This window comes from Furipterus horrens, unplaced genomic scaffold, assembly GCF_987537825.1.
Source record: "Furipterus horrens unplaced genomic scaffold, mFurHor1.1.pri manual_scaffold_2, whole genome shotgun sequence".
NCBI classification, from domain to species: domain Eukaryota; kingdom Metazoa; phylum Chordata; class Mammalia; order Chiroptera; family Furipteridae; genus Furipterus; species Furipterus horrens.
The window spans coordinates 21,324,914-21,339,026 of NW_028327172.1; the positions used below are offsets into that span (position 1 = coordinate 21,324,914).

The 14,113-nt window shown below is 36.1% G+C and overlaps 1 protein-coding gene across 1 annotated transcript in view; it reads left to right on the forward strand.

Moving 5' to 3' along the window:
• Window positions 1-14,113, forward strand: part of FBXO3 (F-box protein 3) — a 31,824-nt gene that overhangs the window by 13,643 nt on the left and 4,068 nt on the right. Inside the window, exons 6-10 of the mRNA XM_090262826.1 lie at window positions 933-978; window positions 4,004-4,088; window positions 4,914-5,036; window positions 8,995-9,110; window positions 10,226-10,416. Of these exons, the coding sequence (XP_090118952.1) occupies window positions 933-978; window positions 4,004-4,088; window positions 4,914-5,036; window positions 8,995-9,110; window positions 10,226-10,416 (561 nt within the window). The remainder of the gene's footprint in view (window positions 1-932; window positions 979-4,003; window positions 4,089-4,913; window positions 5,037-8,994; window positions 9,111-10,225; window positions 10,417-14,113) is intronic.

A 14,113-nucleotide genomic window follows, 5' to 3' on the forward strand; every position in this document is an offset into this window, starting at 1 on the left:
AAAAAATGAAGATTTTATTTGGAAGGCTTTTATGATTTTAATATAATCAGAAAATATGGTATTTGGTTTTAGTCTTATTTTTTCAGCTCTCAATGATTCCTCAATTGGAGAACTTCTGCCTTCATTTTTACCTAGCTGTGAACTTTTAACTTAAAAGAGGAATTCAAGCCCTGGCCGGTGTGGCTCAACTGGTTGGTTGTTCCATAGACCAAATGGTCGTGGGTTTGATTCCTGGTCAGGGCACATACCTAGGTTGCTGGTTTGATCCCAGGTTGAGACACATATGAGAAGGCAACCAAGTCGATGTTTCTCTCTCATATCAATGTTTCTCTTTCTCTCTCTCAAAGCAATGAAAAAAATGTCCTTGATGAGGATAAAAAAAAAAGAGGAATTTAAAATAGAAAATACTTTTCATAGTTACCTGAAACATATGATTCCATATAACATTTAAAATATTTTAAAATTTTTCATAGTTTTTAATTTTTTTCTAAGCATTTTCACATCTTTTATCTCTTTTTTGACTTGATAACCTCTATAAAGTTGTAGTATAATGGCTTGGTCTCTTTATTTATAGAGAAAAGAGACTAACCTAGAATTCTTCAGGTCTCTTGACTGAATTCAAAGGTCTTTTTTCTGGGATAATTGGACATATTCTCAACTTAACTTCTTAATTCTTTTCCTGATGGACAGTTTTTAGTTCATTGTAACAGTAAGTGTTTAACTGTTATTTAGGTTCTTTATAGAAAGAACCTAAATGCAAAAATCATGAAGCAGGAACTAAAAAAGTGTGAGCAATGTCCAAGTATTGGTTAGAGCACCTAAGTTATTTTTATCTATTTTGCCTCTTTTTCAGGGAAGAATACAGATAATGAACAGTGAGAAATTAAGTAAAATGTATTTTTCTTAATTATAATATTCTTTTTCTCACCTAGGACCAAATGGCTCGGAATCCAGCTGCTATTGACATGTTTATCATAGGTAGGAGAAAAATGTCCCCTTTTCCCCCTTTTTCCTGCTGGTCAAAAAAAAATTAAGTTGATAGAAACTTTTTAGTTACTTTATCAGCTGGCAATTTTATACTTGTATTTATTAAGGCTTGCTGGTTTATAAAGTATAGAATAATTATGAGTAAATATATAGTTCCCTTCCATGCGCATCATATTACTACGTAATTACAGATATAGATATATAAAACTACTTTGTGCTTTTTCTTTTTAGGTACCAGTGCTATAGTAAAATACTGATACGTCACACTAGAGACTTCAAAACAGCAGTCTTTGAAAACCAGTATAAACTGGGCTTTATAAACTCCTTGGCATAACTACGTTTTGGCGGGGGGGTGGAGGTTGTTTGTTTTTTGGCCTTAAAAGGGTATTTCTTACAGGATTTGAAAACAATTCAGTTTTTATGCAAGTGCTGCTCACCCTTTTGCTATTTAGTCAGTCTTGTTTTGCTTAGATTTTGCTCACTTAAAAGAAGTTTCTAACAACTTATTCAGCTTTTTAAAGATATATATATTGAGCATCCCTATACACTAATAGTAAGGGGGTCTTGCAGGCTAAGGTGTCTGTATTTAATTATTTCTCCTAATTGGAAGCTTGAACAGAATATATGTTCTATACGGTGGCACATTCTAGGTTTTGTGGCATATTTCACAATATCAAAATACTGTCACTCCTACATAGTCAATTAGAGAAAGCTTTTACACTTGGCCCCTGACTTTCAGCTTGCCCTGACTCCTGCGGCCTGTGGTTTCTAAGGTAAGTAGCGCTGTGGTTTTGCTCCTGCTCATTGCCCTCTTTGGCATCTTCGCGTAGCACAGACTTTCAGGGCTGATCATCTTGGCTCCAGTGCAGTGGTGCTACTCGGTGTATAAACCGAAGGCTGCCTGAGCTCTGAAGCAAGCTGCCTGCGATGCTCTTTGAGTTTCTTACTCTTAGTTTGGCGATGGTTTGACATGCTCTAGAGGACCCCACCAAGGTCCGATAATACTGTTCTCAGAGTTGGGATTTCTTCTAGAATGAGAGAGCAAAGCAAAAGATTTAAGATGAGATAGGAAGTTAGCGCTGAGAGGAAAGATGAGAAAGCAGTTTCCTTTAAGCTACCTTGATAAAACCAAATGCTATCAAAGACACTCCAAGGTACAGGCTTAATTTAAAATATTAACTGCCTTAGAAATATAAATTACATCTTGATTCAACTAAGTTTGACTTTCTTGGAATTTTTGGTAAAACATAAAACGAAATCTCCTGGTGTCCAGTGCATTATCAATATATATTTAAGAAAACTGGATTCTCTGTTCAGATAAGTTTAGTAGTGAGAGCTGCATAGAAAATTCGGTCCTCATTTTAAAAAACACACTTTGGTGTGTGTTTATTATAATAAATTTAGGTGCATTGAAATATACTATGTCAATATCATTTTTTATGTAAACTAAGAAATTTATTTTTCTTATATAATATTTTCTGTGAAATATAAAAAATCTTTTAAAAACTACAGGAAAATTACTAGTTCTCAAAACATAAAATTGTACCTTTTATAAATTTTAATGACATTATTAATGTCATTAAAGATAGACTTCTTAATATGTTGCTCCAAGCAGACAGAAGATATCAGTGCTCATTTTGAATACAATAGTATTTAATAAATAAGAGATCAGAATGGGCCATTAATAGACATTAAGGAAAGAGCCAACTATTGTAGTGTACTTTCTCTCAACTGATGCCTTTAGAATTTTAAAGCTATATATCCTCATACCCAAGCTTAAATTATATCTTCTGTCATTCTCAAAATAGAATAGTAAGTAAATATTATAAATTTGTCATCTGACATTTAGCATGGCAGAATATAGGAACTGGGTTAATAAAAAAAAAGATGACAACAAAATTCATTGGGCAGCATTGATCAAGGGACTAATATATGCTAGGCACTGAGATGTATAAACAGCAGGAGGGTCAGAGAAAGTTATGTTGTATTACTAGAGGGGACAAATACAGTATTCCCTCACTTATTGTGGGTATTACCTTCTAGACCCCCGCGATAGGTGAAAATCTGCGAAGTAGGAACCTTATATTTATTTTAGTATTTATATATATTTTAAGGCTTTATAAACCCTTCCCACACACATATAAACTGTTCCCAGTCCCTTATTAACCTTTCCCACTCCCTTATTAACCTTTTCCACACTTTCATAAACACTACTTATGTTCTTAAACATAGTCTACACTCTTAAACCTACGTAACTTTAACAACGTACGTATACAGTACCGCAAGATCCCGCGATATAGCGAAAAATCCACGATAAATAATTAAATATAATATTTTTAAAAATCCTGCGATACAGTGAGGCTGCGATAAGTGAACCACGATATAGAGGGGGACTGCTGTATAATTTACGTAAATGCTTGTTACTGATGCAGCCCTAGATCACGAATGTATGGTCTGGACTGGACTCTTCCAGTCATTCTTTTCTGCTTCTAGCTGGTCACTGAGCACATGGAGGAGTGCTGTGCATTTAAATCTGTAGTAGTGCAACTAGACTGGTGTGATGCTCACAGCTGTATGGTGCCATTCTCCTGTTAGATGCCCAGACTGAGCATGAGTCAGGATGTATGTACTTGGACCTGGGATAGACCCTGATTGTTTGAGGAGAGGTGCTGATATTTTTTCTGTAATTTCTTCCTAAACATAGCCATGTATCCATTGATCAAGAAATTATAGGCAGAAGGCTTTTCATTCTTGTACCAGGACAAATTAAAGTTTAAGAATCTATTATTTAGTTAAAGTATAAAAAGTAGTTCAAAGTTAGTTGGAAGATTCCCCTAGCAAGGTAGCTAATAAGGTAGATACAATGGAGACTAGCAGTTGACCTAATAAAGGCCTAGTGGAATTATATCTATAAATGTGTCTAGTTTTATATCACATTTTACACAGGAGAAATTATAGTTGTTTGCTGATTTTACAAAAAACTATTTGTCCTTTTCCCCCCATTTCTGGTTTATAGGTGCTACTTTTACTGACTGGTTTACTTCTTATGTCAACAATGTTGTATCCGGTGGCTTCCCTATCATCAGAGACCAAATTTTCAGGTATTTCATTTTGGGCTTTTTAAATTAGAATGACTGTAATCAGCAAAATTCATCAGTTACAGATCATAAGAGGAAATTTCCCAGGAAGGTTAATAATTGAACCTCTCATAATTGTAAATCTATTTTATTCTCACTTTAAAGCCAAAACATGCAAACACTTGAACAACCAGCATTTTTCTTATCTTGAAGAATTAAGAGAAAAAAACTGATTTTGATTTAGAAATTATGGCTTTATATTAATAGCTGTATAATGTCTTTTAGGGGGGAAATAAAGCTGTTTGCCAAATAGTAGATTTAGTATGAATAGCAGGTCAGTAACTATTAACTCCTGGAAAATATTTATTATCTCGAAATGGAACACCCAGGTATTACAGATAGTATTAGAGGTAATATTTGTTCACAGTAGTCTGATTGGCAAAAATGGTAGATTAAATATACATTAGAGGTCCTAGAATAACAATAACATACTAACACATTTTTATTGTCAGAGCCACTGTGTAGGACATAGCTCGGTTTCCTTGCCTCTGAAAACAGAGATAAGCTCTTTTTAGTTTCCAAGTTAATTACTGCTCTATTATTCGAACCACTGATCATTGAACCTTGACTGCTACCATTATTGATCCAGAATCTTCAAAGCATTTCGGTTTGCAATTTCTAGTTTTCTTCTAAGCTTAATAAGACTATACCCTTAAAGTCCCAAATATGATTTAAATTTTCAATTTTAAAATGAAGTATAAGCTATTTTACATTGTATCTTTAAACCTTTTATCTTATAGAATTGAGGTTAGTTGACTAAAAAAATGTTTATTTTTTAAAACTATCTAGATATGTTCATGATCCAGAGTGTGTAGCAACAACTGGGGATATTACAGTTTCAGTCTCCACGTCGTTTCTGCCAGAACTTAGCTCTGTACATCCGCCCCACTATTTCTTCACATACCGAATCAGGTGAGAATTTTAAGTGGGGTTGCCTTTCGGTTACTAATGGATGTACCCAATGGATGTGTTGTACTGCCTGCCCCATTTGACGAGATCTATAAGACACATTTGGAATTGCAGCTTCTTGCTGAAGTGTGGAGGAAGGTGGATAACAAAATTTTCTACAATATAGTCGGGGGAGGGGGGGCTTTCTGCTTTTACTTTTATTTGCATTTATTTGATGCTGAATTTACTCTTGGGATGTAAGTTTTTGTTTCTTTGGTGTCTTCTGGGATATCTTTTCCTTCTGTGCAACCTCCTCTTCTGGTTTAGGAACAACTTGCTCTTTTTCAGTAAGAATCATCTCAGCGTGGCAGGGAGCGCTCCTGTACGGGTTAATCCTCCTGTGGGTTCTGTTAAGTTCTGCGCCACATCTTGTGAGCTTTGTTCACCTGGATGTGCTCAGTGACCAGAGAACCTACATCTACACTGTTACGTTCAGCAGTACTCTCTACATTTCTAAGCATGTGCAGCAAAATTGAGATGCTTTGGGCCACCAACCCTGTGTCCAGCCCCACTGCTAGGCCTGGATAAACCTACCAACTCCACCACTGTAACAAAGGAAGGTCACTCATTGCTTCAGATGCTGGGTGGCTTTTCAGATACGCACACCGTTGATGGCCTGGGCAGTTTCACAAGTGTTCATGTTCATTGCTATCTTGGGCTGCTTACAGGAAGAGTAAGTACAGTATAGTGTTTATAAAGTACCTGGAGTTTATATTAATCTCAAGTTATTTCTTGTAAATACAAGTGTTGTGCCAGGTACTTTACAAGGTGGACCACTAAGTTGTAGTCATCATGAAAGGTCAGTATTAGGGTTGTAATGTTTTCTAGATGCTATCAACTTGCCCAGGGTAAAACCATGCTTTTTAAATTTCATCCGGCCTATTCAATTAAAAGTCTAAAATAGAAACTTCCAGTCAATATGGAGGCCTAGACAGACACGCTGAGTCTTCCTTCACAACTAAGAAGGAATACAACTACCTCAAAACTAGAGACAACCAGAAGTTCCAGAAAATCAAGCTGCATGGAAGTCCAACAAACAAAGATATAAGAAGAAATACTCATCCAGACAGGTAGGAGGGGCAGAGCCGGGGCAGAGCCAGGCAGAGAGGATGCAGTATGGTGGCAGCAGCAGCAGTGGCGGCAGTGGCAGGCCAATGGAAAGTGCAGTCACACATTTTAAAAAGTCTGGAGAGACACCTGGGGAGCGTTCCCATCACCAGACCAGCCCGCACAGCTCACGGTTCCAGCGCCGGGAACAATAAAGCCTCATTGCTCTGACTGTGCAAACCAGTGGGGGTTGGGGCAGAGGCAGAAACTGTCAGTCTCTCAGCAGAGTCTGCTTGTTTAGAGGGCGCCCACAGTCCTAGAACGTCTACAAACCCACCCACTCTGGGAACAACAGCCAGGGCAACAGCTAGAGAGTTGCCAGTCCCATACAGAAGTGGGAGAAGTGCCTAGGAAAGGGGCAAGTGCTGAGCAAGCACCATTGTTCCCTCTCAGACCCCTCCCCCACACACAGTGCCACAACGTGGTAAAACAGGTTGCCCTGTACTGACGAATAACGAAGGCTCCACCCCCTACAATGTAACAGATATGACAGCTCTACCTAAGACACAGAGGCAAACAAACACAGGAGTCTGTTAAGATGAGGAGACACAGAAGTAAGGCCCAAAGGAGGAAATGGATCAAGGTTCCAGTGGGAAAACTGAGCAATAAGGAGATAACCAACCTAACAAACAAGGAGATAGCCAACCTAACAAATGTAGAGTTCAAAGCACTGGTGATAAAGATGCTCACAGACTTGACAGATATTCTTAAGTATGGTAAACACATTAGGGAAGAAGTGAAGGCTATGCTAAATGAAACAAAACCAATGGTGAAGGGAAGGAAACCGGGGTTCAAATCAATGATGTGGAATATAAGGAAGAAAAAAGAAGTCAACCAGTGCAGAATGAGGGAGCAAGAATTGAAAAAAATGAGCAGAGACTTAGGAACCTCTGGGACAACTTTTAACATGCCAACATCCAACTCGTAGGGGTGCCAGAAGAAGAAGAGGAAGAGCAGGAAATCAAAAGTTTATGTGAAAAAATAATGAAGGAAAACTTCCCAAATTTGGCAAAGGAAATAGACATACAAGTCCAGGAAGTACAAGAGAGTTCCAAAGAAGCCAGTCCCAAAGGGAACCACACCAAGACCCATCATAATTAAAATGCCAAAGGTTCAAGATAAAGGGAGAATCTTAAAAGTAGCAAGAGAAAAGCAGAATGTTACCTACAAAGGGTTGCCTATAAGACTATCAGCTGATTTCTCAAAAGAAACTTTGCAGGCAAGAAGGGACTGGCAAGAAGTATTCAGTGTGATGAAAAGCAAGGACCTACAACCAAGACTACTGTATCCAGCAAAGTTATCCTTTAGGTTGGAAGGGCAGATAAAAGTGCTTCACAGACAAGGTAAAGCTAAAGGAGTTCATCACCAAGCATTATTATATGAAATGTCAAAGGGACTTACTTAAGAAAAAGAAGATCAAAGCTATGAACACTAAAATGACAACAAACTCACAACTCTCAAAACAACTGAATCTAAAAACTAAAAACAAAAACAAAGTAAGCAAACAACCAGAACAGGAACAGAACCATAAGTATGGGGATCATTTGGAGGCTTATCAACTGGGAGGGGGTAAGGGGAGAAATGGGGAAATGGTGCAGGGACTAAGAAGCATAATTAGTTGGTACAAAATAGATGGGGAAGTTAAGAATAATATAGGAAATGGTGAAGCCAAAGAACTTATATGTATGGCCCATGGACATGAACTAAGGGGGGTGGGATTGATGGAGGGAAGGAGGATACTGGGAAGAGGGGAGCAAAGGGAAGGGAAATCGGGACAACTGTAACAACATAATAAAATATATTTAAAAATAAAAAAGACAGCATTCATTAAATATGCTTATTGAATATAAAAAAAATCTAATATTTATTCAGCGCTGCCTGGCTATCAAGCATGATGTTAAACACTGATTTGGTTAATTAAAAAACAAATATTCATTTTAGTTAGAAATCCTCAGTGCTATGACATAAAGACAACTCATTGCTCTAAGGGACTAAGGATACTTTAGTTTTAGATATATATTTTTGTATTTTTAAGATGTTATATATAATATTTCAAAAAATTCATATGCATATATATACTAGAAATGTTTTAATAATATATACTTAGCAGGAGCATCATAGGATTTGATATTATATATAGCCTTTGATAGACATTTCTGTACATGTTACACATGCACAGATGTTTGTTGTTTAATTTAGATCTTGCCTAGGACTGAAACATGCTTAAAATAATGATACCTACATGTGCTTATTGGGGGATGGAAAATGAAAATAAGAGACAGCAGGTTCCCAGATGAAATGGGGGAAAATAATCGTATTGGGAAGCAGAGTCAAGGTGTAATCTCAGTAACTGAATAGTGACATTTTGCTTTGAGCTTTCCAGAAGCTAATGGAAAAACGGGAAATGGGTTGTGTAGCTTTGTAGTGAATAAAAGACTGTCAGTTGTTTAGAAAAGAAGTTTATTCATGGCACTATATTCTAGAAAGTGTTTCCCACACTGACCTTTATTTGAACAGCAAAAGAGTGTTGTCAGCATTGTGTTTGTGAATTTTTACGTGGCCCTTTCTGTTGTTGATCCTCACTGATGGTCAGGTGCATAAATTACAGGAAAGCATTCCTGGGGGATTTAAGCTAATCATGCCAATGTCTTTGAGAATTTCCAGAAATGGATGATTAACACAGACTTTGGGGTGGGTTTCTTAACTTACTCCAGAAATCTCCTTCATGGTCTTAGCCCAAATGCAGTAGCTCTTAAAAAAAGGAACAAAAACAAAACTGATTTGTCTGTCTCTGCTGCCCCATTTCTTTCTCCAGGATTGAAATGTCAAAGGATGCACTTCCTGAGAAGGCTTGTCAGTTGGACAGTCGCTATTGGAGAATAACAAATGCTAAAGGTGATGTAGAAGAAGTTCAAGGACCTGGAGTAGTTGGTATGTAATGCAAGATTTGGGTTTATATATGAGTTTCTTCTAAGATATCTTGGAGAGCATATATGTGACTGCAGCTTGGAAAATGCATGATGTAGTTAGTGAATAAAACTGTATCTTTTTAATACCTATGTTTGCAGTGTGAAAGGTACAATAGATTCTGGACTTAAAACTGATACTTTGCATCATAAATACAATGTGTAAATGTCATTATTTTATCAGTTTAGTACCTTAAACAGGAAGTTCTGTAAAATTATAGCAAATTCAGGGATTTGAGTTTTCATTCTGTGAATCATTTGAGTTCCTTATTTTTCCTTCTTAAGTTCCTTTGTTTGTTTTAGCTGAGTGATCATTATATTCTGTAGGCATAGGACAGAAAGAGAAAATAAATTTTATATTTTTTCATCTTTTTGAAATTTGAGGAGAAATGTTAAAATTAATAACACAGATTTTTATTTGTGGATTTCAGTCATCTCTAGCTTGATTTCCATTGACATTCAGTTTTTAAGAAATTATAATTATCTTAAATTTATGAACCCTTACATTCTTCTGATTTTGTATTTGTGCTTCAGAAAAATAATGTTATTTAAGCTTTGCACTTGTGTTATTGGTTCTAAGCATATACAGAATTCAGTTTAAATTAAAGTTGTTCTAATTCATTGCCACAAATAAAGTCATATTCTACAGGTTTATTTAAAGAATTTTTCCTGAATTTATTTGGGGATCTAGTGCTGAACAATTTTATTAAAGCTGTAATTCTTTTTCAGTCATTTGGTCCTTTGGAATAAGAATTCTCCCTTGTGACTGCCATTTGGTCTGGGCTAAATGCTTACGCTGCATCCAGAATTTTATGGTTTAGTCTCTTGCTACTTTTAAATATTTAGATCATTCTTATTGCTGATTAAACTAGTGCCTCTGACACTTTAGATTACTTTTGTCTTAAAGATGGTATCTAAAATGCCTCAAAGCATTTTGAAAAAGAAAATATCCCCTTTTAATTTTGTTTTGTTCTATTAGATATGCCCCCCACCCCCACAATATAGAGAATTAGAGGGATTACAAAAAAGTCAAAATACTGAATTTTGTACTTTAATTCATTGTTCCTATTTCCTCTGCAGGTGAATTTCCGATCATCAGCCCTGGCCGGGTATATGAATACACAAGTTGTACCACATTCTCTACAACGTCAGGATATATGGAAGGATATTATACCTTTCACTTTCTTTACTTTAAAGACAAGATCTTTAATGTCGCCATTCCCCGATTCCATATGGCATGTCCGACATTCAGGGTGTCTATAGCTCGATTGGTAGGTTAAATTTTCCTCTGGTGCTGATTTACATGACTTTTTAGAATTAATTCCACAGAGGGTCTTTGTTGATTAACCAGACTAGTAGTTTTAAATCGTGTTCCAGAGAACCCTAGAAGTTCTGAGGGAAGCACCCTGGGGTGGGGTGGGACGTGGATATATTGTGGGAGGTGGACAATAAGTAAAGGAGGTTCCATACTCTTCAGTCAGAGTAGCTCTGCCATCTGCTTTTGTTGTTGTTTTTGTTTGTAAGTTTATTTTTAATAGCTTTATTTTTTAGGGCATTTTCAATTACAGAAAAATTGAGCAGAAAGTACAGAAATTTTCCATATGTCCCCCTGTCGTGTATCTCCCACCAGAGTGGTACTATTTTTACAACTGTTGAACCTACACCAAGACATCATTATCACTCACAGTTCATAAGTTACATTAGGGTTAACTCCTGGCGTTGTATACAGTATTCCCTCACTTATCGCGGTTATGACATTCTAGACCCCCCACGATAGCTGAAAATCCGCGAAGTAGGAACCTTACATTTATTTTAGTATTTATATATATTTTAAGTCTCTATAAACCCTTCCCACACACTTATAAACCGTTCCCAGTCCCATATTAACCTTTTCCACACTTTTATAAACACTACTTATGTCTTAAACATATTCTAGACTCTTAAACCTATGTAACTTTAACAACATACATATACAGTACCGCAAAATCCTGCGATATAATGATAAACCCGCAATAAATAATTAAATATAATATTTTTAAAAATCCCTTGATACAGTGAGGCCGCGATAAGTGAACCGCAATATAGAGAGGGACAAGGACTACTGTATTCTGTGCATCTGGACGAATGCGTAATGGCATGTGTCTACCGTTATAGTATCATTTTGAGTAATTATTAGTTTTAAAGTTTCAGCCTCTTTTCCACTGTTTCCAAAAATACATCAATTTCCTAATGAGAAACACCACACTAGACCAGTTAGTATCTACTTTTATTTTATTTCACTAAGACTGGGAAACAGTTTCTTACAGGTTTTTTTTGCCAAACCTCCCAATTTTGTAAAATAATACAAATATCCGATAGACATTATTACAAAAAAGGATTTAGTGGGTTGACTTCTATTTTTAGTAGTCTCTGTTTGGGATCATTTCCTAAGTCAGCTAGGTATATTTTTAAATCTCATTTTTAGGGTTACCTTATGGCAAATATTGTAGTAATCCCAATCTTATGAACTATAAAATGATTAGAGAAAATTATGTGTGAAGCTTCAGTTATATAGTGGGAATAAAATGTGAATCGGATACTCAGAATGTAATTAAGTTGTAGGCATCAAATGTTCAGAAAAAGCCCTCTGGCTCTTGGGATGACTCTGATGGATGAGCCAAAAATAAGTCTGGGAAGTTGGATGTTATGTAAATCTGACCCAGAGTTGGCACATTCATAAGTCCAATTTGTAGAGGATGATGAGAGGATGTAGACACCTGAGGCCATTATACCTGTTTGTCTGGTGAAAACAGTACACAGCCTGGGCTTGGAAGTGGCGTTGAGCTTCCCTCTCAGTGGAGGAATGCTTTCTACTGTGTATTTCCAGTAGTTCTGGGAATTTGCTGCTTCCCATGGCAGTCTTCCATTTTGACTAGCCCGAATTCTGTATGAGATTGGTATTGTCTTATTCTTAAGTGTTTGATATGGTTTTACAGTGAAATCATCTGGCACTGGAATTTTCTTTTTGGAAAAGTTTTGAAATATGAATTTGTGTGATAGTCATATTTTCTGTTTCTTGTTTTACTCTTGGTAATTTGTGTCTTTCAAGGAATTTGTCCACTTTGTCTAAATGTTGAATTAATTGGCATAAAGTTAGTCACAGTATTCTTTTACTAATTCTTTTAATGGCTGTAAAAGCTATAGTCAAATGTCTTCTTTTGTTCTAAATATTGGTAATTTATATCTTCTCTTTTGTTCATCATTTTAGCTAGGGGTTATCACTTTTGTCGATCATTTGAAGGAACAACTTTTGGTTTCATGGATTTTTTTTTCTCTCTTGTTTGCTCATTTTCTATTTTTATTGATTTCTGCGATTATCTTTATTTCTCTCCTACTTACTATGGGTTTAATTTGTTTTTTTTCTAGCTTCTTAAGGTAGAAGTTTAGAGTATTGATTTTAGACCCTTTTTCTCTGTAAGCACTGTTTTAGCTACATTTCATAAATTCTGATGTGTTATGTTTTCATTAACATTTGGTTCAAAATATTGTCAGATTTTTCTTGTAATTTAATTCTTATCTATGACTATTCTAGAAATGTGTTAATTTCTAAACATTTGGAGATTTTCCAGTTGTCTTTTGGTTATTGATTTCTAATTTTGTTATGGTTAGAGAACTTGCTGTGTATAATTTCAATCCTTTAAAATGTTTCATGGCCCAAAACTATCATCTGTCTTGGTAAATAATGCTTGTGTATTTGAAAATAATGTATTGTTATTTGGGGGATATTATTCTATAAATACAGGTGAAACTGGTTGATTGGTTTTCAAGTCTTTTATATATTTACTGATTTTTCTTTTTGTTGTTCTATGAGAGATGATTGTTGTAATCTCCAGTTATAATTAGTTTTGTCTATTTCTCTTTAATTTTATCAGATTTGCTTCATGTGTTTTGAAGCTCTTAGTTATATGCAGATATATTTAGGATTATGCTGTCTTTTTAATGACATGCTTATATTTTTTGTCATGAAATCTCTATCTCTGACAATATTCCTTGTCCTAAAGTTGCTGCTATTCCTAACATAAAGTGTAAAGAGTGTTGAGATTTATTGGGGCAGGCAGTTATATATTATTGGGTCTGCTTGATCCTGTTGAGACTTGTTTGTAATGTTTGTTAGGGTGGGTATAAAGCAGTCTTTACTTAAGAACAGTCATTCCAAACCTTTTGGTCTCATGACTCCTTTAAGCTCTAAAGTTATTGGAGATTCCTCAAAGAATTAAAACTAGAACTACCTACCATATGATGCAGCAATTCCATGAGTATTTATCCAAAGAAATAAAAATCACTAATTCATAAAAGATGTATGCATCCTTATGTTCACTGCATCATTATTTACAACAGGCAAGATAAGGAAGCAGCCTAGGTGTCTGTCCATAGATGAATGGATCCAGGTGTGTGTGTGTGTGTGTGTGTGTGTGTGATGGAATATTACTCAGCAATAAAAAAGGAATTATAGATTGAGCACCAGCCTGTGAACCAAAGAGTCGCTGGTTTGGTTCCCAGTCAGGGCATATGCCTGGGTTGCAAGACAGGTTCCCAGTTGGGGGTGTGCAAGAGGCAACCACACATTGATGTTTCTCTCCCCCTCTTTCTCCTTCCTTTCCCTTCTCTCTAAAAATAAATAAATAAAATCTTTTTTTAATAAAAGAAATGAGCCCTGGCTGGTGTAGCTCAGTGGACTGAGTGCCAGCCGGTTGCCAGTTCTATCTTCTGGTCAGGGCACATGGCTGGGTTGTGGGCCAGGTCCCCAGTTGGGGACATGGAAGAGGAACAGATCCATGTATCTCTCACGCATTGCTGTTTCTCCTCCTCTCTTTCTCCCTCCCTTCCCCTTTCTCTAAAATTAAATAAATAAAATCTTTAAAAAATTAAAAAAAATGAAATCTTGCCATTTGCAATAACATGGATGGGCCTAAAAGGTATTATGCTAAG